The 24772-nt window shown below is 35.0% G+C and overlaps 1 protein-coding gene and 1 pseudogene across 2 annotated transcripts in view; one reads left to right on the top strand and one right to left on the bottom strand.

Moving 5' to 3' along the window:
* LRP1B (LDL receptor related protein 1B) overlaps window positions 1-24772 on the bottom strand; it is a 1542074-nt gene that overhangs the window by 433836 nt on the left and 1083466 nt on the right. Inside the window, exon 33 of the mRNA XM_081143443.1 lies at window positions 3457-3597. Within this exon, the coding sequence (XP_080999569.1) occupies window positions 3457-3597 (141 nt within the window). The remainder of the gene's footprint in view (window positions 1-3456; window positions 3598-24772) is intronic.
* On the top strand, window positions 5975-14750 carry LOC308559754 (swi5-dependent recombination DNA repair protein 1 homolog pseudogene; annotated as a pseudogene). The gene is made up of 2 exons: window positions 5975-6096; window positions 14159-14750. The product of its transcript is annotated as a swi5-dependent recombination DNA repair protein 1 homolog pseudogene (transcript).

Here is a 24772-nt window from a genome sequence, read left to right as displayed (position 1 = left end):
TAGTTAAAGCTGGTAGTGTGAAGTTAACTCATGTACAATCTTACCTAATAAGTTCATTAAGTATTCAATTTTTACAACATTTTTATTATTCTAGGACATACAGTGCCATTTACTGGATGTTCAAGCTCTGATATGAAGTGCAGTAAATCCAGTGAGAATTACAAAGCATAATGAAAGCTATATATCAAAATTACCCTATGGAAAATTCTAAGTACTAATACAATTCATTATTTCTGATCTCCTGAAGTCAAGACAGTCTGATGAGATGTAATTGTCAGTTGAACCTGGCATGAGCTCTCATTTTTGAAGTATGAAAGACCCTCAACTTGGGAGATGTCTCATCAGAAGAGCTCCGATGTTTTCTGCTTATTTCCTATAGCAGCCAGTCCAGTCAATGCTGAACTCCATCTCATGTAGTACCTCATGCTAGGATTTCAGTTGGCCTGAACTTTTGAAATAATTACCTTTATCTATATAAACTAATAAAGATTAACTGATTTATTCCCCTTTCTCCCAAGCTGACATAATACGAAGGCAAAATTTTAGATTTCTGATTATTTTAATAATGGGACAATGATAATTATACATTCATGATAAAGTTATATTGACAATATACATATTTCATTTTATAGAAGGTATGTGAATGTACAGTATGCTAACACAATGCCAATCTAGAGGAATGCGCTTTTGGATAAAGATTTATTTCAACTACCACAAAAGACTGAAAAGCTGGTACGTGATTGACAAGAATGCTTGAATATAAAGTTTGAAGAAACACCACACAGAGAGAAGAAAATAAACAAGTGAATTGAAGAAGTAAAGAGAAATATATTAAGAGAATAAATTTATGAAAATAAGAGAAAATAAGGGTTTGTAGAACATTGAAAATATCAAAAACATGTGAAAAAAAGTAGCTTTTTGGACTGTGCATTTTTAAACATAGTTGGAGTAATAGCGATATATATTGTATTTATTTTTTGATAAATAATAAAATTAATCTAAGTTAACAATTATATTGTACAACAATACACATTTCAAGTATCATTTGTTTAGTCTCTAAGGGAAAATTTATAGTGAAGGAGCAAAAAATTATAAAGAAAAAGAAATTAGTCATGATTTCCAATAAGTATCTTTGCCCATTAAATATACATTTAATATAGGAAAAAAATATTAGAGTAATTTTTTAAAGTGACAATTTAGGTAATAATTATCTAGCGAGTTAGAAATACTGGCTTGGCTTAATATTTTGTAATGATGCTGATGTTTAAACTTCATGCCTCAATTCTCTAGTGGAGCTAGAAAGTCCATTTGACTAACGAGAAGTCTCAGCACTCCAGTGATCTATGTCAAAAATGATAAATGAAGTAGCTAATTGTATTTTGAAAATCAAAGAGGTAGTAATGTTAACATCTTAAAGAGTCTTAAATTGCTCATATTTCATACTAATGAAGCTTTTAAGCTACCTGCTGTAATTCTGTTAATGGGCCAGTCTTTGATACAGATGCTTTTATCAGCTTATTATTCTATTAAGAATAATATTTCCACTGCATTTTAAGCTTAGTCATATTATACCATTAATTTCTACTTGCTAGAAGTCCTTGTCAGTTTGGTGATACTTTCACAGGCATAGAATACCCATCTGTACCTACATAATCAAATCCTTAAAAGAACAGAATGAGCCAAGAATAATATACAAAAATTATTCTCAAATAAACTTTATTGAAAGTGTATCTAGAAAAATTAGATATATTCTGTTAATTTACAAATTCAAACAAAACATAAACTTGTTTACATTTTGAAAAAGTAAATAGAGATTTTTTTAAAGCCTTGTTTAGAAATATAATATCTTCCTCTCTCTCCCATCTTCTTTTTTTTTTAAATACACCTTTATTGATTTCAGAGAGAGGAAAGAAGAGGGAGAGAGAGAGATAGAAACATCAATGATGAGATGAGAGAGTCATTGATCGGGGTCTGGAGCCCGCAACCCGGGCATGTGCCCTGACCGGGAATCGAACCCCGATCGCCTGGATCCCAGGTCGATGCTCAACCGCTGAGCCACGCCCGGCCGGGCTCTCCCGTCTTTTCTAATGTGTGTTTTCAGATATAATCTTATCAAGTATAGACTATGACTGAAGTTTATCATAATACTGTGAGTTTTTACAATTAATGGATATATTGCATTTTCAACAAAAATGTCACGATATTTTATTGAGTACCAGTATTTTTCTCCCAATTAATAATAGATTCCCCTGACTTGAATGCCAGTAAAGTTTTCTTCTGATACAGAAAATGTTCCATTATGGAATTGCGAGTGAAAACACTGCTATTCATTATTACAGACAAAGGCCAAAATAAATGTCAGACTCCAAATACAGGTTTATGCTAGAGAATTTGGGTGTTGGTGTCTTTTCAACCATGAAAAAAACACTGTAATGTGCTTTTTTTTTTTTTTTTTTTTTTTTTTTTAAATTTATTCATGAAAAAAATATGTTTCCTGCTGCTTCTGTCAAAAAAGAATGTCAGGCCCAAATTTGGCCCATGCTCTGTCCAGGGAAAGCAATCATGAATCTGGTAGTCATCTGTCTCTAGATGTGCAGGTATGGCTCTCGACTGGTATCTTTAACAAACCTGCCTGCCTAATGGTTGCGAACTGTCTTCAAAATTAGTGATCCACTTGGTTCACTGTTCTTAACTCTGCTCTTTTCTGCTTTGGTCTGCATAAATAAAATTAAATTAAAATTAAATTTTCTTGAAAATTTTTCCTTAAAGATATATGAAGCTAAAGATTCTCATGGCAGTGACTAATATGAGAATATACAATACAGATAAAATTTTATTTTTCTAGGGAGGGATTTCTGCTAATGTCATGGATCATGAAGCAAAAACTAAGAAAGGACTAGCAGGTGTGGGGCTGTACTGGCTGGCATCTCTGATCTAATTGCCATTTGGGCAATGGGACAAGTCCACCTATGTAAACCATCTGTTAGTTCTCTCACTCCATTTCACTGCACACCATTTGGACAAGCAAAAACAAAAAAGCAAAACACTTAGAGCCGAATAACAGAGTGCCTTTGGATATAAAGTCCTTATGTCAACACAGTCCCTTTGAAGCCGCCTAATTCATTCCGTTTCTGGGCTTAATTATACACTGCACATATTTTGCTGGGATTTTCCCCCTTATTCTTATATTTTTTAATCAAAAACTGAGTAAGACCCACTTTGAAGACCTGACACATTAAGATTACTCAGGCAGCGTTGCTAATGTTTGGAAAGCTCATTATGTACCCCTACGTGAAAGTCATTTCTTCTATAGTATTAAGCAGCATTTGCCTTTTATTCTTTTTTATATTAGAAGCAAAAATAGGAACCTTCAATTGTTGCATTGAGAAAACAGTATGAAAAAAGAGATCATTATAGATTCAAAAAGTGGCACAAATTCATGAGAGTGTGACTTACCTTGCTGGGATTCTTTATCATACACTTTCATATGGACAACCCCAGATGTCTTATTTCTCAGGACAGTGGGGTTCCTTCCATCTCTTTTGCTGCAGGTTCCCAGCTGAGCTAAGTTTTGGTCTGCCCACCATAGTTTCTTATCTGTAAAAATGAAAATTTTTTTTGAGGAAAAGATAATCATTTTATTAAATGATAATAAATAGCTGCTAAATACTTTCTGATTTTTATTATATTCTTAACCTTTGTTTCTAAGGGAAAGAGTAAGATCACTTTTACTTTTAAAAATGCAAATCATAATGATATTTTATTGTTTAAATTTTCCTCTTCCTTCACAATTAGAGTTTTCAGTCCTAGCCAGTGTGGTTCAGTGGTTAGAGAGTCAGCCCACACGCTGAAGGGTCTTGAGTTGGATTTCCAGTCAAGGGTATGTACCTGGGTTGCAGGTTCAATCTTGCTTCTATCTAGGCACATACAGAAAACAACCAATCAATGTGTCTCTCTCACATTCATCTTTCTCTCTCTCTCTCTCTCTCTCTCTCTCTCTCTCTCTCTCTCCCCCTTCCTTCCCTTTCATTCTCTCTAAAAAAATCAATGAAAAAAAATCCTTGTGTGAATATTAACAAAAAAATCATATTCAAAATTAATATGGAACACTTATTTTATTTTTTACGTACTTAAATATGATAGCAGTATTGTACTATATTTGTAAATAAATGGCAAAATCCAACAATATATCTAAACAAGTACAAAAAGATTATTCTTTCACTTGTTTAAAGTATGTAAACTTTTAATCACTGGTACTTTCCATTACTGGATTCATTACAGTTATAGTAATCTCTCTCTTTTTTTTTTTTGCATAGTTTATGCCTCTTTCTCCAAAATTGTATTAATATACACTGTTAAGTTGTACTGAGTGCTCAGTTAGTAGTAGAGACTCTGCAATGCCCCACAGTTAAAATATAGTCCTGACCCTCAGGATGCTACCATTTTACTGAAAATTACATATTTATTATTATATGATTTTATATTGTCATATAAAACTATATGTCATAGCAAAACTATAAGGAAACTATTATCATTCTCTTTTCATGGATAAATGATATAAGATTCATAGATATAAACTTTCTTAATTAAATTTACATATTTTGTCTTCCTGTCTTTAAAATTTATGTTCTTTCTAAGACTCCAGGCTGAGTGCATTTAAAAAAAATTAAGGTAATGGAATAATTTAAAACAAAGTTCTCAATTCTAAAGGTTTTGGATAATTTTATACCTTTCAAAAAGAACCAAATGACAGTTGAGTTCAAATCAATTTCTACATAGAAGTTAAAGTAGATTATTTATTTCTATGAACAAAAGAGTATAGTTTTTGCCTTCAAAGCACAATTATCCTCATTCAAATGCCAGGATACTTTGACTGAAGCAAAGCATAGTTTCAGGTATGACAAGAACAGTAATAATACAGACATCAACAATAATAATCCCTTCCTGAATCTGATTTTGTGCAATGCACAATTCTAAATAGTATAAATAAATTCATTCATTTAATCTTCACAACAATTCTGAAAGGTAAGTACTGGTATTATTAAACCATATTACAGTTAAGAACACTGAGGTAAAGAGAGGGTAAACAATTTTCCCTGAGTCATATAATGAATAGTGGCCCCAGGTTATGGATCAAACACTAATTTCAAAATGTATTAATTTCCTTTCTCTGGATGAAGTTTAGTGTCTCTCTCTTAATTTACAGATGGAGCACTTAGATTAGGTTAGGGAAATTGAGTAGCCAATTCACTTAAGTATTTATTTACTCTCAAATTTACATAAGAATGAGATGTTCCTTGTGAAGAAAAAAAGGTAGAAATTTGACTATACCGACTTTATTCAAGGGTATATAGCACAAGTTACTGGACTAAACACGTTTCTACTTCTATTTCTTTCACTACAACACTGTGATAAAAATATAGAAACATAAAGAAGGAAAAAAAATACATGGACCTATATAATAAACAAGAAAATGAAGGGGATATAAAAAACGTGTAAAAGATGTTATGTGGTAGAAATTGGGAAACGGAGAAATGGGCAGATAAAGTTGAAACAAGAAAAAAGTGCTACAGAGGAATGGAAGCCATCTCTCTTCACGGAACTCTCGATGACCTTGATTTTAGCTTATAAATAATAGAGTGAAAGTGAAAAGAAAGATTAAAAATAGAGTGATTGAGTGGCATTACTTCATATGTAATAAATACCACCACCATTTCCCCCACTCCCTGCCGAGACCAAAAATGTGAGGCCCGAATTTCCCAGTAACCCACCAGCAAAAAGAACAGAAAACGAGAACTTAGGCTTGTGACATTTTAGACTACATTGCTTAAAGAAAACCTTTTTCCTAAGTTCTCAGACAGAAAAAGGTAAATAACTTCCAAAGGAATACAAATTAAACATATGTCAGACTTCTCTTCAACAGTGCTGGCAACTAGAAAACAGTAAAGCAATACCTTCAAAATTCTTAGGGAAAATGATAATTAAGCTAGAGTTCCACACCGAGCTATTAACTAGCTGCAGCGAGTGGAGGGCGGGGACAGAGGGACATGCACATCACAAAGGCCATCGTTCAGGAACTCTTAAGAAGAAACGAAGGTGAACTTGAGCAAAATGAGAACACAAGTCAAAATAATGCCATGGAATCTAAGAAACAGAAAATTAAACAAAGCAAGATGTCAAAGGGAAGTCCTAGCATAAATTTTATCCATCAAATATAAGGAAAAAGCTTTCCACATTGGATCATGAGACTGAAAACTCTGGGGGTAAGATCTCCAGGGTAAAATAAAAAGAATGAGAGACAGCAAGGTGGAAAAAGAGATACAGAGATATAAATAGAGAGACTAAAAAATAAGTAAATGTAACCCTAAGCTTTAATTCTAATCTAGCCTATAATTCTAATAAATGCTGTTCATTTCTTTTCAATTTTTAAAGTCAGTCTTTAAACAAAGCACAGAGGATTCCCTGTAATCCTAGCACAGGATATAAATGCTAAAAACATCAGCAATGGGGCCCTGACCTGGTAGCTCAGAGGCTTAGAGTGCCATCCCCATAGCCAAAGTTGCAGAATCCATCCCTGGCCAGGGAAAATATGAGAATCAACCAATAAATGCATAAGTAAGTGGAACAACAAATCCTTGTTCCTCTCTCTTTCTCTCAAATTAATCAATAAAAATTAAAATTAAAAAACAGTAGTAATGTAAAAATAAAAGTGGAGTTGACTAAAGATTTTACATGCAAAGCAAGAAGGAAACACACTTAGAAAGAAGAAAGAATATCCTCCTGGTAAAAAGCGAAGTGTCAACAGATGATCTGAAACTAATGGAAGAATAGTCTATGTTCACAGAGGCTGAGCACTCTGTTTAGTTTAGGAAACTGAAAGGAGAAGCCTAGGGGTAGTGTAAATGATTTCACATCAGGAAAATTAATGCATGATACCTAATGTTGATAAATGAAGGATTAGTTGCTTTGAAATCTCATCTGGAATGTTTGATAGTAACCCCAGAAAAACTAAGACAGCTGTAAAAGATTTATCTCTGAGAAACTGGAATGAGGATGGGAAGGTTGAAGTAAGAGATACCGCTCTTGATAATAGTCACAGCTCATTTATATTATTTGCTTTGTTATATTATTTTAGAAATAAAATTTATAAAAATTGTGGACACATCAAGAAATAATAGGAATTTACCTAAAGCATAGGATTCAGATGGACTGACCACTTTCTGTCCCAAGAAAAAGGCCAGTGTTGGTTTTTAGGTTTTTAAAGTAGGCCACAATGAAACATGACACACTTCAGTCTTCTGTGCCAAAGCATTTCACCACGGAGATGTAGATGACTGAGTGAAGCTAAGACTTTTCACACTGAGAACACAGGGATACCTTCCTTTGCACCACTTCTGAACGAATCACTTACGGAATGAGGATGACCTTTCCTTTCTCAGCCTCTAAAACCTAATGTGTCTTGAGCAGAAACTATACGGCAACATTAGAACCAAAGAGAGCAAGGGGTAAGTGATTTTCTAAGCTAGTAACTCTCTGCAAATTCTCATGTTTCAGTCAGCTAAGATATAATTTACCATGACCCTAGGTTCCACCCATGGAATTAAATAATAATGATAATAAATAAAAATAAATAAATAAAAAGACTAAGAAAAAATTGCCACATACAACAACGTGAATGAAACTTGAGGACAATTTGCTAAGTAAAATTAGCCAGTCACAGAAGGGCAAATACTGCATGATTTCACTTATATCATGACTCCAAAATAGTCAAACTCATCAAAACAGAAAAGAGAATGGTGGTTTCCAGGGTTTGGAAGGAGGAGGGACTGAGGAGTCGTTATTTAACAGGCATAAAGTTTCAGTTACACAGAATGAGGCAGTTCTAGAGATCTGCTGTGCCTGCAGTGAATAATACCATACTGTGCACTTAAAAGCTTTTAAGAAGACAGTCTCATGTTAAGTATTCTCACTACCATAGAAAATAAGACATAAGTGAAGACTGCTATTAGTGATATGAAGAGTATAGATATGATTCTATTTTTTATTTCGCTGGTTTCTTTACCTTTGTCTGTGCATAACTCTACTATGCTCACCCATCATCGCACAAGTATAACCCCAGCCTCAGCAAAATATTTCAGACTAGCATATCTCACACTGACTGTTCGTTCTCATTGATTCCATGGCTTCTACAGGCAGAATTATCTGGTTTTATATTGTTGCTTTTTCTATTCTTTTAACTTGTAGTAATTTACACTCCTTATCAGGAAATGAAAGCTCCTGAGAACAAGGGTCCTACCTTGTATTTCTTTGTATTCTTCACAATGCTTTGCATTCCTTTGAACTAAGTATAATGAAGAAATTCCCTAAAAACTTGTGAAATGGTTGGGAAAATAAATATCCCTAAAAATGTATCCCATGATAAATCATAGCTTCAAAAACATTTCAATAAATCCATCTCTCTCATTCCCTTTTGATATATTTTAAAAATACGTCCTTTTAAATATTATCCATTTTAAAGATCCTTCTAATATAAAGAACTTGGCTTTTGACTGTGTAGTGATTATTTAGATTCACATTTGTTTCTCTCGCTTTTTTCTCTCACGTTGTTATTAACATGAATATACTAGAATCTTCAGAAATTACCAGAATTCAAAAGCTGTTTGCTTAAGTGGTATGTAAGTAATTTTGAATAACTCTATTTCACTGTTATGGGCTGTATTGTGTCCCCCCAAATTTGTATGCTTAAGTTCTAACTCCCAATACATCAGATTGTGACTATATTTTGAAATGGGGCCTTTAATGAGGTAATTAATTTAAAATGAGGTCATTAAGGTGGGTCATAATCCAGCAAGACTGGTGTCCTTATAAGAGGAGGAAATTAGCACACAGACACACAGAGTGAAGATCCAGGGAGAAGAAGGTAGTCACCTACAAGAGGCCTCCAAAGAAATAAAAAATTCCCACACCTTGATCTCAGACTTCAAGTCCACAGAACAATTAGAAAACAAATTTCTGTTAAATCACCCCGCCTGTGGGACTTTGTATGTCAGCTCTAGGAAACTAATACATTTGCTAATAGAGATAGTGAAGAATTTGATGAAATATGAAAAAAGAATTAACACAAATAACACAAATAAATATAAATTGATTCTACCATACAGTCTCCAAAATCTTCACTCAAAGAGAGAGAGGAGAGAATAAATTTACTGAGACCTGGTAAGTTCCAGGGCCATTTCTAGGCTCTGAACATAAGCAAATATGATTGTCTCAATCATCATAAATGAGATGTAATGTGTGCAAACATTTCTTAATAAAGATCAGCAAGCAAAAGGTCAAAAAGTGACCTCCCCCAAGGTCACATAGAAGTGCTGTTCACTCTCAGTTGGTATCACAGCCCTTCCACTGTGAGACGGCAGGACCGTTTGGCTGTCAGTGAACTAGGAAGTAGGCTCTCACCAGACAATAAATCTGCTGGTGCCTTGACCTTGGACTTCCTAGTCTCCTGAACTATGAGAAATAAGCATTTGCTGTCTAAGTCACCCAGTCTATGGTATTCTTGTTATAGCAGCCTGAGCCATTTAAGACAACATCTCATAGTGAATGGCTCCCACTCAGTCATCAGAAGTAAAAACCAGGCCTGGCCAGGCGTGGCTCAGCGGTTGAGCATTGACCTAGGATCCAGGAGACCACGGTTTGATTCCAGGCGCAGGCACGTGCCCTGGTTCCGGTTCCAAGTCGGGGGTGTGCAGGAGGCAGCCGATCAATGACTCCCTCAACATTGATGTTTCTATCTCTCTCTCTCCCTCTCCCTTCCTCTCTCTGAAATCAATAAAGATATATTTTTTTAAAAAAACAACAGTCATCTTTTTCCCCCCACCTTGCCTCCATGGCCTCTCCCAGGTACCTGTTCATTCTAAGTAATTCCACTTCATTCCTCACCTTTATTATCTCACCAAAGGAATGTTTTATTTCCTCTCCATTATCACTAAAACTGCTTAGCTCAGTGCCTCATCAATCCTCATCCTCCTATCATTGCTCAGGAAACACTGGAGTGATCTTTCCAAAATGCAAATTGAAGCATGCCACTCAGCTGCTTAAAACTCTCCCATGGTTTCACCTGTCAAACTCCTTAGCATGGCACAAAGGCCAGCCATGATTTGGTGCCCACTTAATCTTCCATCACCTGATGTGTAACTGCCCCCAATCCTCTGTATTCCAGGAATATTGAATTGCAGTCAACTTTCAATTTCCAGGGATAGATTAACCATGTCTCAGAAAAGACATGAATGAAAATAACCAGAAGAAAAATAATAAAAACTATTGTGAATATGAGAAATATCTACCCATCAGACTGAGCTGATTATTTATAATTATACAGAAACCATTACATTTTTACACAGCACCTCTCACAAATCAGAAACGGCCCTCCACCCGGACAGTCAGAGGTGCGTGTGTCTGCTTGCAGCTGTCTGTTACCCTGTTAGCTGCTCTTCTGGTGCAGGAGAAGCTCTGCAGTTTGGCTCAAGGCCTGTGCAAAACTCTGTGTGTTAGGGCAGTGACAGAACTAGAAGTCTCTTTGCTCTTTCTTCTCCCAAGAATTGTTTCCATTTTTTATTTTTTCTTGAACAGAGAATCTGGAGAAGGAGAGTGAATGTAGGATGAAGAGCACTGCAGAACCAGGTCAAGAATTCTGCTTTGAAGCCTTTGTGTCCTTGAACTGACAGCTATGGCCCTAAATTCTTTCCATTCATTGTTATATGAGACACTTGCCTCATTGAGAGCTGAGGGGGCAGCCTGGGGTTATAGCGAGAAAAACTTGGGAATGGCAGGTAATTTAATTTCTCAGTTGATGGCTTGACTGTGTTGCCAGTGAACTTGGATTTTTGTGCAGTGATGAAGGTGACAATGCGAGTGAGAGGAAAGAATTAACTGACAAAAACAAGGCAGTTCCAAAGAACTGCTTGCAGGGATGTTTAGAAGATAAAAAGTAGAGTTTATCCAATGCGAACTGCTGTTGCCTGAGATTGTCTTCATCACAGAAAGGAAAGCAGAGAAAGAGGAGGGGGGGCAGGAGAGGAAAGGATGAAGAACTGCTCAGAGCAGACAACTGAACATTTTAATTACACACATTTGGATTAAATATTCGTTTTGCATCACAGTTGTATTTAAGTGTGTCTGAACTGTTTTATCTGTGTCCTTATACCATTTTCCTCTACACCAATTAATAGGTTAATACAGAGTTGACAGTATTTATCATTTGCGAAATGACTGACAAGCACTTCTATAGTTTTTTGTATTTGCAGTCCAGTTAGGCCCTCCATCTGAAATCCATAACCTCCACTACTACACCCACCTATATTCCCATTATGTGAACAGTGGACACATACACAGATTCCTAGACTCACCTCAAATGGTACCTCTGCTTGGAAGCTGTAGTTGTCCCCGAAAGGTAAAGTGGTTCACTAGATCCTTTGTGTTGTTTTGTGGTCTGTGTGTAATTTTATTATCACATTCATAGTCCTATAGCACTTTGTTATTTACATGTATCTCTCCTTGTCTAAAATGACTCTTCAGGACAGGAATTATGTCTGGTTAACTTTTATCATCCAAATGTACACCAGTGCCAGTCAGATGAATGGTCTTCCAGGCTGGCTGAGGGTCACGGCAGCAGGTGACAGAATGTGCCTTGGAGTCACACAAGTGTGCTTAGATATTTGGCTGTGACATTTACTCTCTGGGTGACCTTGTGCAACTTACTTTAACTCTTAGTATTATCCTCATACTCTATAAAATGAGGTAAATCTTACTACCCTCATATAACAGATGAAATATTTAGCCAAGTGACTTAAATGGTAAGGAAAATCATTGGTAGCTGTACAGAATAAAAGAATGAGAAAAGAAATACAGAAAATCTGAAACATTCATGTGACTATACTGATTCTAAAACATAAACAGTGTCAATAGGAATGTGTGTAGGAATTGTTTTTTCAGAATAATGAACAAATTTGCACAATTGTTTAAAAATGATTTTACACGACTTCTCTTGCTGCTAGCAGAATGTGCCACCCCAAAATTGGCCTCTTTGGTATAAGGATTACTTTGAGCTGATTTTTTTTTTTTTTTTTTTTTAAAGCAGACACCAGAGAAGCTCTGAGTACAGAGTAGATGTTGTTCTTTGTAAGGAAAATTTACATTTGAAAGGAGGTCTGTACCAGACAGAAAGAGTGCTATTATCAGTGATGACTCTACTTCTGAGACACTTAGGTACTGGCAGGGGATGTTTACCAAACATCTCCAGTCCCTTTCACATGAATTGCCTCCCCCCATTGAAATCACAGGCCCCTCCCGTCTCTTTTCCTAGCTCTGGATGTTATATAGTCTGATTGTCTTTTGAATCTCAAATCTTTGTGGGGCTCTTGTACATATATAATTAAAATTTTCTTGTATATTGTTATGGCATCCCTAGCTGACTATTATACATTACCCCACATCTGCTAATTTTTTAAGGGCAGAAAAAGTACTGGGGAAGTTTATTAAAATGACTCTAAGACAGGAATTGAAGATCCAGCCTGAGAAGCACAACAGGAGAAACTGAGGGAAGACACACCCTAAGTTGAAGCAGATATCAACCTTACTTCTAAAAGATATTCCAATTACCTAATTCCCAATTACTTTTCAGACCCCACTCCTTCCTCTTCCACTGCCACCACACTAGCCCAAGCTCTCACAGTCCCCTCTGACCATCTATAACACACTCCCAAAGTTCTCCATCCTTTATTCTCGCCCTCCTCCATAGGCCAGTCATCACACAGTGTCAAGTAATCCTTTTAAAATGTAAACCAGATTATAAAACTCCCGTTTAACCCTCAACTATTAGACTAACACCCTCAGTCTTTTTAGCAGGTAAGTCCCTCGAAATCACTTTACTGGTGGCCTTTCTCTACTTTGGAATGAAGCTCCTGCCTCCCTACCCACATTAGCCAGAACATGCCAAGTACTTTCTGGCCCTTTGGGCATTTTATTTGCTATTTTCTATTCCCAGAAAGCTCTTTCTTATAAATCTTCATAAGGATACATCTTTCTTGTCATTTAAGTGTAAGTTCAAATAGCACCTCCTTGTCAAGGACTTCCTAAAACCCTACTCTGTTTTATTTCACACTACTTTTTCTTATCTAATATTTTCATATATATTTACGCATTCATTGCCTACCCCAACTAAAGTCAAGCTCTATGAAGACTGGGTTTTGAGTTACCTTTTTCACCGCTGTATCTCCAGCACTTTACAAACATAATATAGCTACAGAATAACAAATAAATACTCATTATTCTGATAAAATTCTGGTTCTAGAAATAATTTGGGCTACTACTAGAAATATCCTCAATTTAGTTACTTTATTGCTTAGGGCATGCTTTGGGTAAAGGGGCTGTGTGGAAATGAAAGAAAGAGAGAAAGTACTTAAAAAATGACACTAGAATTATTATCACCTGAGGTCTGGGAAGTTTTGTGAACTTTTCTTTTTTTCTTCTATTTTGATACCCCTGAATAAATGGGATGACCCTCAAGAACATACCACCAATTTTTCTTCAAGTAGTAATGGGGTCTTGAACTTCTGACATTCGGTTTCATCAGTGAACCTGAGGGCAGCAAGTAATGGCCTTCTGCTGTCCCTTCCATGGCAGTCATAATAAACAGGGATATTTCTGAGATTAGTTGCCAGCTCTCTACTAGGTAATGTGGTATGGCTGGAAGGTCAAGTATCTGAAGGTCAGTGATTAAGATCATCCGCAGGAAGTAGTCCTGGATTCCTCTTGGAGATTGCAAATAATAGGAAGATCAATTTAAAATCAAAGCAAGCATACACTCAGGGCTACACATGCTTTCTGAACTCTCTGGGGATAGCGGAGGGATATAATATTCTGGGCAGCAAGTTGATGTCTGAGAGCTGGACTCAGGAGTCAGCTGTGGAGTCCTGTACAGCTTCCTTGCCTGAAAGTAAATCAAGATTTTATTTTTAAGATGGAAAGTCCATCAGACTAAACTGTGAATTTACCTAGCATTCCACAGGCTTATGCCATTCTACCATCACTCCATACAAGTAGTTCAAGAAAACAACCTTTGAGTGCAACACTTACAGAAAACACAGAGTAAATGACTTAGAAAAACAGGATCTTCATTTAATTCCTGTTAAAATGTGGTAAAATGTCTTAGAATAGAAAATGAAGAAAATAATCGCATCTTTTCAGAGAAATCAGCATCTTCAACAGAAGAAAAATGGAATTTCAAAAAATGTAAACACATAAATAAAATTTAAAGAAAGGACATATTTGAAAAATACCTTCAAGAATATCAGTGCATGTGAATTTGAATCACTTGATACTGGGTCATGCAGTGATCTCCAACGTGATTTGTCAGTGAGGATCTTCCCAAAGAAGAATTAAGTAAAGAAAAAGCAGAACTGGTGAAGCAGGTTCAGAAGAAAAAAGACCTTCTTCAGTGGCTAAGCCTATTTAAATTGTACAGACCAAGAATGAACTGTGTCAGATAAGCTGTTAATAAAGAAGTGGGGAAGCTGTAGCCAGGTGCTGTTTTATGAATTATGGTCAGTTATGTCTGAGGAGAACAAAAACTAAGCAGTACTCGGTTGATAGATCAGTATGGGCTAGATGATAAACTGCTACACCAAAACAGAAATGAAGAAGAACTTATGTGTTTAACTCATAATTTTTTTCCAGAATATTTTTGCAAATGACAACTTAACTAAAAGATACTTATACATTTTGAAGGGAAGATATAAACCATTAGGTCTTAGAAAAAAAGATGAACCTGGATCAGAGTAGGGCATTCTTGGCATACAAATATGAACTAAGATCCACAATGAAAATTTAGTATTTTGAATAATTTGCCAAAGAAAATTTGATAGTTAAAGAAATGTAAAATAACCTTAAATCATATTTAAAAATAATAATTTGGATAAATCTGGAAATGAGTTTTAATACATTGTTTTGTTTACTGTGATGAAAGAAAAAGTTTTATTTTAAATGTTAAAAAGTAGTAGTTCAATCTGGCCAATGTCTAAACTTAAACTGGTCTACCAATGCCTGCTTCTCTATCAAGTGCATGACCCTTCTTTTCCTCCATTTACAGCATGTCTCCATCTGGATGGTTTAGCAGGTAATTAAACTCTTATGTTCAAAATTTTAAAAATTCATCAGTCAAAATTAACAAATTGAATCATCTTGGGCAATTTCAAAGGCAGTAACCTTAAAAAAGATTAGACCTCCTGATATTCTGAGCAGGTTGGGTCTTGGAATCACAGTAATGTGAATACTAAATGAATATGGTGTTATTTTGTTATGATAAATTAGCAATTGCTGGGCTCTTTGGTTACACTTGCTTGAAATCAACTGATACTGTTGTAATTAGCTAGTTGTTAATAATAGGAAAGGAGCAAAGGGAGCCAAACTTTATAAACATGGCCATTTGAGCAGCTTCACCAGGAAGCTGCAATTTCACATTCCCCAGGGAACCACCAGCTCATTCCCTGCAGATCACTGGGGAAAGGGGTCCCCACATGCATTTTTTATCAGCGGGGAGAGTTTCTCATACCCATCTGTTGCTCGTGGGAGTGTGCTTCTTATGATATCCCAAGAAAAGGAATTTTCAGAGATCTGCACCAGAGGATGAGATACTGTAGAATAAAAACTCCTGAGTTTACAAGGTCCTATTTCCTTTTGTCCCCCAAGGAAGAAGTGTAGCTGTGGCTTCTGTAGGGCTAGAATCAAAGCCAGTGTCCAGAATGTTCGCTCCATATTGGAGCAGTGTCCAGTCCAGCATCAGGCTAGTTTAGTCTGTGTTCCCCCTTGTAGTCCATCAGTCCACTGTGTGTTGGATCCCCATGGCTGTGGGCCACTTGGGCCAATGCAAGAAAGCCAAGAGCCAATAGTGATCCAAGAACGCCAAGAGTGTCAAGAAGAGCAGGCTCCTTTGTTTAGCGGATTATGTATTCCCCAATTTTTGTGGGTTTGCAGTGTCCCTGCTCATTCTGGCCAATGATCTCTGTTTCCAGGTTTAACTGACAAGCACCTTCCCTAGTCACCCCAACTTCACTGCACATGCATCTATCTCCCCTTTGTTGGACCTTTTTCCCCAGTGATCTGCAGGGAATGGGCTGGTGGTTCCCTGGGAAATGTGAAATTACAGCTTTCTGGTGAAGCTCCCCAAATGACCATGTATATAATATCTGGCTTCCGTTTTGCTCCTTTCCTATTATTAATGACTAGCTAATTACAACAGTATAAAAAACAAGCTCTATGTCTATATTTTTTAGTGAGTTTTATTCCTTAATAGCCTCTACTGATCAAAATGGGACAGAAGGGGCCATATGAATCATGAGTCAGTTAGAGCCAACTATCCATGATTTTTACTGCTGAAATCCCTAGAGCTGCCTTGTATCAGATGGACCCTCCAAGTCTGTCTGAATGACTTAGGAATTCCATGGTTTCCAATCTTGGATTGTGTTAAGATTTCTGTTTCACCTGAGTCAATGCATATTAATAAAAGACATTTTCCCCCATTACCTGAGATGACCAATATGAAACTCTCTATTCCCAATAACCAAATCCCATATATAATAGTATCCAGGAAGTAGTAATCTCAGTAGACCTTGTCCTAAATATATTTTTATTATTTTATTCAGGTCCTGGTTTTCAGTTTTTGGAAGGACTCTGAAAAATGGGAAACTAGCTTAGAAGATAACAATCATGATATAGAAGGTTCTGAGAACCATGAAACTTTGAATGAAATAAAGTAAGGCAGGTGTCTAACTAGATATTTCAAGGGAAGAGGGAGGTCAGGAAAAATATAATTGACAGAGTGCCTATGAGAGCAAAAGAAGATTAATGATAAAGCCTTAAAAATGTGTAAACCATTAGACCCAGAAATGCTACATCTAAAACTGTATCCTAAAAATCTTTAAAACCTTAACTGTTTATATGTAGGTAACTACATAAATAAAATAACTTAAGTGTAAAATAGAATATTATGTAAACATTAAAATGAAATTATGGAAACATTTATTGACCTAGAAAGCAATACTTATGACAAATTAAAAGTGAAAGAAAGTTTATATAAGTAAAAAATATGTCATAATTTTTAACCTTTCTAAATAGAAAAGCTTTAAGCCACAGTTCTTGATATCTTTAAATGTTACTATTTTTGCCCATTTAAATAATTTACTGAATTAGCATTCATATTATATAACTTCAACATTGATTTCAATTAATTTAAACTATCTTTATGTTTCTTGAGCATTTTTTTTCTTTCTTTTAATATTGTATGAGAATCAACAAACTAGCATTTCTTTCTGGCTTAAACACTACATATTATAAGGCTCCCATATGTTTTAAATGCTTCAATTGGCTGCTCATCTTAGATAATTTACTGTTTTGCCCTTATTACTAAAATGTGAATGTCATTTTTGTAGTTACTACCCAGCCCTTGACACTGCCAAATAATTAATATGTAAAATTACTGATTAGAAATATATTTGTGGGTGTAAATATAAATATACTACTGGGAAAAGTTAAAAACATAAATGCAGTCACAAAAAAATAATTGTTGGTGCTCTCATTTGCCATGTTCCTGTCTTTCCCAAATAATTTAATATGATATATTTATTCACTTGAAAATAAAAGCATGTAAAACATACACATTACAGCACATTTCTGAGGGAAACATTGCCCATTTAAGTAATCAGTTGTGAAAATATTATGTCATTGAAACTCAATACTTTCAATTGAATTGGATGGGATATCTGCCAGCTGGCATGCTCTTGAATTGGAAAACAAAACTGTTGTTCAAAAAATGAGCACCATCTTATAATCCTTTATGTTTTTAAATTGATTTTAGAGAGAGAAGAAGGGAGAAGAAGAGAGAAAGAGAGAGAGAGAAACATCGATGTGAAAGAGAAACATTGATCGGTTGCCTCCTGAATGCACCTGACCAGGGACCAGGGACCGAACCCACAACCTGGGCATGTTTCCTGACCAGGAATCCAACTGGTGACCTTTTGGTGCACAGAACAACACAAAACCAACTGAGCCACATGGGCCAGGGCATAGTTATTTATTTTATAGTTGATTAAATCATAAATATCATGTTTGATGTTGAAATCATAATAAACAAAAATGTATGTGCATTTGTAAAGAAATTAGGAATGCTAATATTTATTTGGTGACTTCACTGTGCCCTCATTTTCATACCTGGAAACCCACTAAATAAAGAATAAATCGTGATATAATGTTCCTAAATAAGAAATGTAACTCTGAGATTGCTAATACATACAGTTCTCATTCTATTTGGAAATTAAGGAAAAATCATAACCTTATTGGTATAAAAATGTTTTTTTTTTAAGAAGAAAGAGTGGTAAGATATCTGGAGATGTGATTTTTGTTGTTCTACACCAAATATTCCCCAACTTTGATTAGATTTCTCACAATTCCTATTAAAAATCAGGAAGGCAAAATATCATGAGGAAAAAAAATACATGAATACCTAGATTTAATTTATTTAATTTGCATGGATATGATTTGAAAGTTTATTTAAAAAAAATGTTTCAAAAGGGCAGTGCAGATAAAATTCAAATAATAAAATATGGTTAAATAATTTTGAAAATTTACTGATAGTATATGTTATGAGTACTTCCTATAGCTATACAGCTTTTATGTATTCTACCATCCATACAGGAATATTCCAATATATATCCCAACTTAAGGAATCTTCAATATTTTTGCCCCCATTAAAAGCAATATTAGAGCTGGTGAGATCAAATCCATCCTTTTAAATAAAAATACTAAAATTTTCCTCTAAATTGAAATCTTAGCAGTCCTTACCATTCTATAAGTATTATTTGTGTCTTAGTATTGAACTAACTAAAGAGCCCTCTTATAAAGCTTTCTGCGTCACCTACCTGTCCTTCCAAAGCTCGTGACATCTTTTAGGCAAAGCTCTTATCTCTGTTCCCACATAACAGAATCATTTTCCTCCCACACATAATCTCATCAGGAGTCAATTCAGCACAGAGCAATTTTATCACTGGCCTTTTGAGTACTGTCCATTTTTGGTACATCTATATCAAAAGCTACATAGAACAATTAGACTTATAATTTAAAAACCTAAACCATTAGTATTTTATTAAAAGTGCATATGATTTATGGTCTCTTCTCTTTTCCCATAATACACAAGATATTTCCTGAACAGTTATAGTTTAAATATGGAACACTGTTAATTAAAATTAAATTGATGCAGACATTTATTTCAACTTTGTAATGCTTAATATTCCTCTCACAGTATATAATACTAGGCTGATACTGATTATGAAAAAGGAAATAAGAGAAACTTAAATATATTGATGCTCAATTACAAATTATTTTTTTAAATTTACATACATCTAGATATAAGGAATATATGGCCCCAGAAAATACTGTGTGATCAGATACCATCTATCCATGTCAAATCTGGGTTGAAGAAAGTTGCCAAATAGTTAAAAGGGCTCAGGTTTGATTAACTTCAGTTTAAATGAATAATGCTCACAGGTCATGACATGATTCCAAGTTATTTGTTGCAGTCCAACATGAGATAATACCTAAGGCATATAGGCAGACTTCTGACAAGACCTCCCTGGTTCTCTTGATCTATTTTCAAGTTCTAATTAAAATGCTGTTTTAATTATATTAACTCAAAAATTTACAATAAATCTAAAATATACTATGTCTTTCCACTTCAAACATTTTACTATTTCTTCTGTTTAAATGAAAGGGGAGCCATGAAGCAATATAAAATAATTATGTCTCTACTCAAAAAAAAATGCATTTCCAAATTTGTTCTTTTTTAATGCAATAAATATGAACATGTAATTTTTTTCTCTTTAAAATGATTCCAGCCTGGCCAGCATGGCTCAGAGGTTGAGCATCAACCTATGATCCTAGAGATCGAGGTTCAATTCCCGGTCAGGGCACATGCCCAGATTTTGGGCTCGATACCCAGTAGGGGACCTGCAGGAGGCAGCTGATCAATAATTGATGTTTCTCTCTCTTTCTCCCTCTCTGTCTCTCTGAAATCAATAAAGACATTTTAAAAATAAAATAAAATGATTGCAAAAAAGTTAACCTTTAGCAGTTTACAAAAGGAAAACAATCACTTTTTAATTCTTTTAAATATGGTAAAGCTGAGATGATTTAATTATCCTATTTATGTTAATGAGACCATTGTTTGATCACTAATTATAATTTGGTAAAAAAAAAAAAAGAGTGCTATGATGCACTTTGGAATTGTAGTATTTATTCATTCTGCTCAGTAATTAGCATTAAAGAGAGCAACATATTGGAACAAGGCAATTTAAGGTGACAAAAATTGCTGGAATAGTATTACATGTAGTCCTTCAGAGATTTCTTGTAGTACTTTTAATGTAAATTTTGATGGGCTATTAGTTTTCATTAATGGTGGTTTGAGTACTTAGTGAAGACAACTATGTACTATACTTTGTGCTGGGCAAATTGCCTGGATATATTTCATATATCACTGTTACTTTAATGAATAGTGTAATGGCAATTACAAGACTAATGGCTTTGAAAATTTATGTGGATGTATTTGAAGTTCTTTGAACTAAGTGACTTTGCTCAGTATACACAAAAAAGTAACTTATTCTTTTTTAAACAATATAATTTAAATTACTTAAACATATAGCATAATTATAGTGTGTTTTAAATAAATTGGTTTGTATATATCAAATTACATGTAAATGCAATACAAGTGTTACAGTAAAACCACTGGTATTTTACTGAAAAGTGGTTGTCAACATAATTTTTAAGTAAATAGGATATCATTTGAATCTTTTAGAATGATATATTATTTGCTTAACTTTTCATTACTTATATTTTCTTAAGTAGAACATGATCACATAATTCAGGTATAAACACAACTATAATAATTATGTAACTACCAAATATAATTGCACTGATGATCATTCATATATCCTAACAAAATTAACATTTTTAAATCTTTGAAATAGCAATTGAGATAACTTATCTAATCTCATTTAGAGACTCTTCATTAAAAGAACATATATTTTCAAGCATTATAGACCATGGTTAATGAATGCTTTCTACTGAGCAATGTCTTATAAATATATTACCTGGTCTCTAGAGATCATTCTCTCAAAAATAGTCAATCTTTTAAAAAAAAGAATAAGCTAATTTTTCTAAGTCTAGATAATTTTAACTGTATAATACAATTCCATAAACATATAAATCATTCAAGTTTTTAATTTTAGAACATTTGTAGTTAGGGCAGCAAACCAGAAGTTCTTCAAAGTTAAGTTTGTTCCAAATGACTATAATTAGTATTTTCTTCATATGACTGATTTTATGCCTCTAATATTTGTATAAACATTAACCATAATAGCTTGAAATAATCATATTTAGCAGAATTTATCTTCTTTTTTATTAAAATGCATAATCATTAATAGTAATATTATATAAAATACAGTGGAAATGAAGTAGAACACATGGGGCAGAACTAATTTCATCATCATTAGTAATTTCATACACACAAAAGCTAAAAGCTCCCCTTTAGAGATATTATTATAGATTACTACTTTTAGCTCATATGCATAAATTAACTATGTATTCTATTTTAGTAGATTAGGTTAATGGCTAGAGTGAAATCCCATGAAATATCAGGTATTTTTTTAAACATACTAAAAGTTTCATGGAGGGGGAGAGTAAGTTAGATGGCCATTAGTGTATGTATGTGTATAAATATTCAGGCTTCCCTTTTAAAAGCAAAAGTTGTTTAAAATATGATCAAATAGTAAATTTGCAGTTTGCATTTCCTGTTCTCTCTTCCTGATACACTTCCCCCAGATACCTGAATGACTCCCTCATTGCAAATTTTTGCTTGTCACTTTTCAGTCAAAATCACCAGAGCCTGCTCCCTCCTTCCAACCCAACCCTGCAACCCCTATTCCTATGCCTTGATTGAATTTTCTCCCTTAGTACTCTGCACCACCTGACAAACTTTATTTTACTTATTTGCTTATACTCTGTTCCTTGCTCCTCCTCCATGACCCCAGGGAATATCAGCACCTAATGAGAGGGAATTCTTACCTGCTTTATTCCCTGCTGGAATCCTTGCACCTTAATAGTGCCTGGCTCATATTAATCATTCAATAAATGGCTTCATGGGTAAATGAATCAAAATTGGTACAGATAAGAATACTAACTGGTCCTTGTTGGTGTGGTTCAGTTGGTTGGAACATGGTCCCATACAACAAAAAGGTGGTGGGTTCAATGTCTGCTTGGGGCACATGCCGGGTTTACGGGTTAGATCCCCAGTTGGGGTGTGTGCATGAAGTGACCAATTAATATCCCACTCTCTCCCTCTCTCTCCCTCTCTTCTCTCTCTCTCCCTTCTCTCTCTATATATTTAAAAAAAGAATACTGTCCATATTATATGGTATAGTATGTAAGTATAGAATAAGTATCTACATAAGGGATGCCAATCCTGACTCTTTTTCATTAAATTACATTTAAAAAAAGAAAACAAACCTAAAAGGTGTGTATCTTCCCTCCATTTTCTGCCATCCTATCTTTCTCTTCAAGGCAGTTCCTACTATAAGCTTTTATAAATATCATGTTCACTTTTACTTATTTTTTAAGGGTTACTACTTTAGCCAAAATTTGTGATGATTGGTCTACGGCCACAATATCAAGCTTCATATAGTTGGTTGATTGGCCTCTGAGGGCCAACAGGAATCTTTTTGGTATTGAGCAGGCTTCTCAACCTCAGCACTATTAATATTTTGGGTCAAATAGGTCCTTGCTAAGGGGAACTGCTGTGTCCTGTAGGATATTTACCAGTCTCCCAGTTTGGCCCACTAGAATGTGAGTAGCAACTCGTTCTACCCAGCACTTGTGGCAATCTAAAATTTCTTCAGACATTGCCAAGTGTTGTTCCCTGGTGGACAAAATCACCTTGGGTTGAGCGAGCATCACCTGCAGAGTGGAAATAATTCTTATCTTTGAAATCAGACTTATGTTAGAGACCCAGCTTTAACCTTGGACAACCTACATTGTTTTCTGTGGTAATACTGCAGTTACAATATCTTCTTTGCATGGTTACTGTGCCTATTAGCACTAATATATGTAAATTTAGAAAGGAGATGCTCTCTAAATAATAGTTATTGAGCCCAGCCGGGCGTGGCTCAGTGGTTGAGCATTGACCTAGGATCCAGGAGATCATGGTTGGATTCCCGGTCAGGGCACATGCCTGGGTTGTGGGCTCGATCCCCAGTCGAGTGCGTGTAGGAGGCAGCCGATCAATGACTATCTCATCATTGATGTTTCTCTCTCTCTCTCTCTCCTACTCATTTCCTCTCTGAAATTAATAAAGATATATTTTAAAAAAAAAAAAAAAGTTATTGAGATAAACAGTGTGCCATAATGAAAGCATGATTTAAAAATATATATCTAAATTTGTTTTTCTAATTAAAGAAATGCCTTTGTATGATAAAAATTAAAGCATCCCGTACTAGGTTTTTTAACCTAGCTATTTTTAATTAAAATATATTTTGGATAATAGCTCGAATTGATATATAGATTTACCCCATTTTTAATAGTTGCATAGTATTTTACTCTACATACATTCCATAATTCATTTGGCTAGTCCTTTATAATAGACATGTAGTTTTTTTCCTGAGACTTTTTTAATTACAAGTACCATTTTAAAGTATATTCTTATATACATCTCAGTACACATAGGCCTTACGGTAACTATATCTGCAGGACAAATTCCTAGAAGAAACACCAGCTTTAAAGTCTAAGAGGCATGGTTTAGGAAGCGTGCTACGCTTCTTCTTAACTGTATAGCCCTGAAAGTTAGTTCAAGCTGGCCCGGCCTCAGCTGGAACCCCTGCAATAAGCAGCATTAACGGCTCCTCTCTCAGGGGACGAGTGAGAACCACCCGAGCTAAGATTTGTAAAAACACTGGGATGCTGTATTTAGTTAGACTATCGATTATCATTATTAAGGAGAATAAAGGTGTTAGGCTCAGCTGGGAGAGGCTCACTTGAGGAGCTTGGAGCATTCAGGAGACCAAAGTGCTCCTCTGGCTGAGGCACTTCCACGGGGTGCGCTTGTGGGCGCGTTTTCCTGCTTCCATTCCTCTGCTTAGGCCCTTCGAGAACAAACACAGCCCAAGACGACCCTTCTCTCCCTGCATTTCTGTACATGGAAGTGTGATATGTGCCAGAAGTGGCTGACTACATTTTACACATTTACCTTGTTATCCATTTTCTTTCCTTTTAAATTCAAATTCTTATATTTTAAAGTAGTTTCTTTTCATATTTATTTCAGCACATGCATTCATCCCTCGATATCCATGGTGAGGACTGGTTCCAGGATGACCCCAAGCTACACATCACTTCATTCAGTAGATTCAGTGTTGTGCTCGGATAGTGGCAAGTTCAAGTTTCACTTTTTGGAGCTTTCTGGGATTTATTTATTTATTTATTTATTTATTTATTTATTTATTTATTTATTTATTATCTTTGATCCGAAGTTAACTGAATCTGTGGATGTGAAACCCACAGATAGGGAGTGCCCGCTATATTTAAATTCTCTAATGTATTTATAGTTGCAATCATTCTACACAAACATGTTCCTGATTTTATTAAAAATACAATTTGATTGCTGCAGCAGAGGATCTTCTGTGTG

This window comes from Miniopterus schreibersii (genome assembly GCF_964146895.1).
Source record: "Miniopterus schreibersii genome assembly, chromosome: 7".
NCBI lineage: Eukaryota > Metazoa > Chordata > Mammalia > Chiroptera > Miniopteridae > Miniopterus > Miniopterus schreibersii.
Note: the sequence above shows the minus strand (reverse complement) of the source record. Positions and strands in the feature narration are given on the sequence as shown.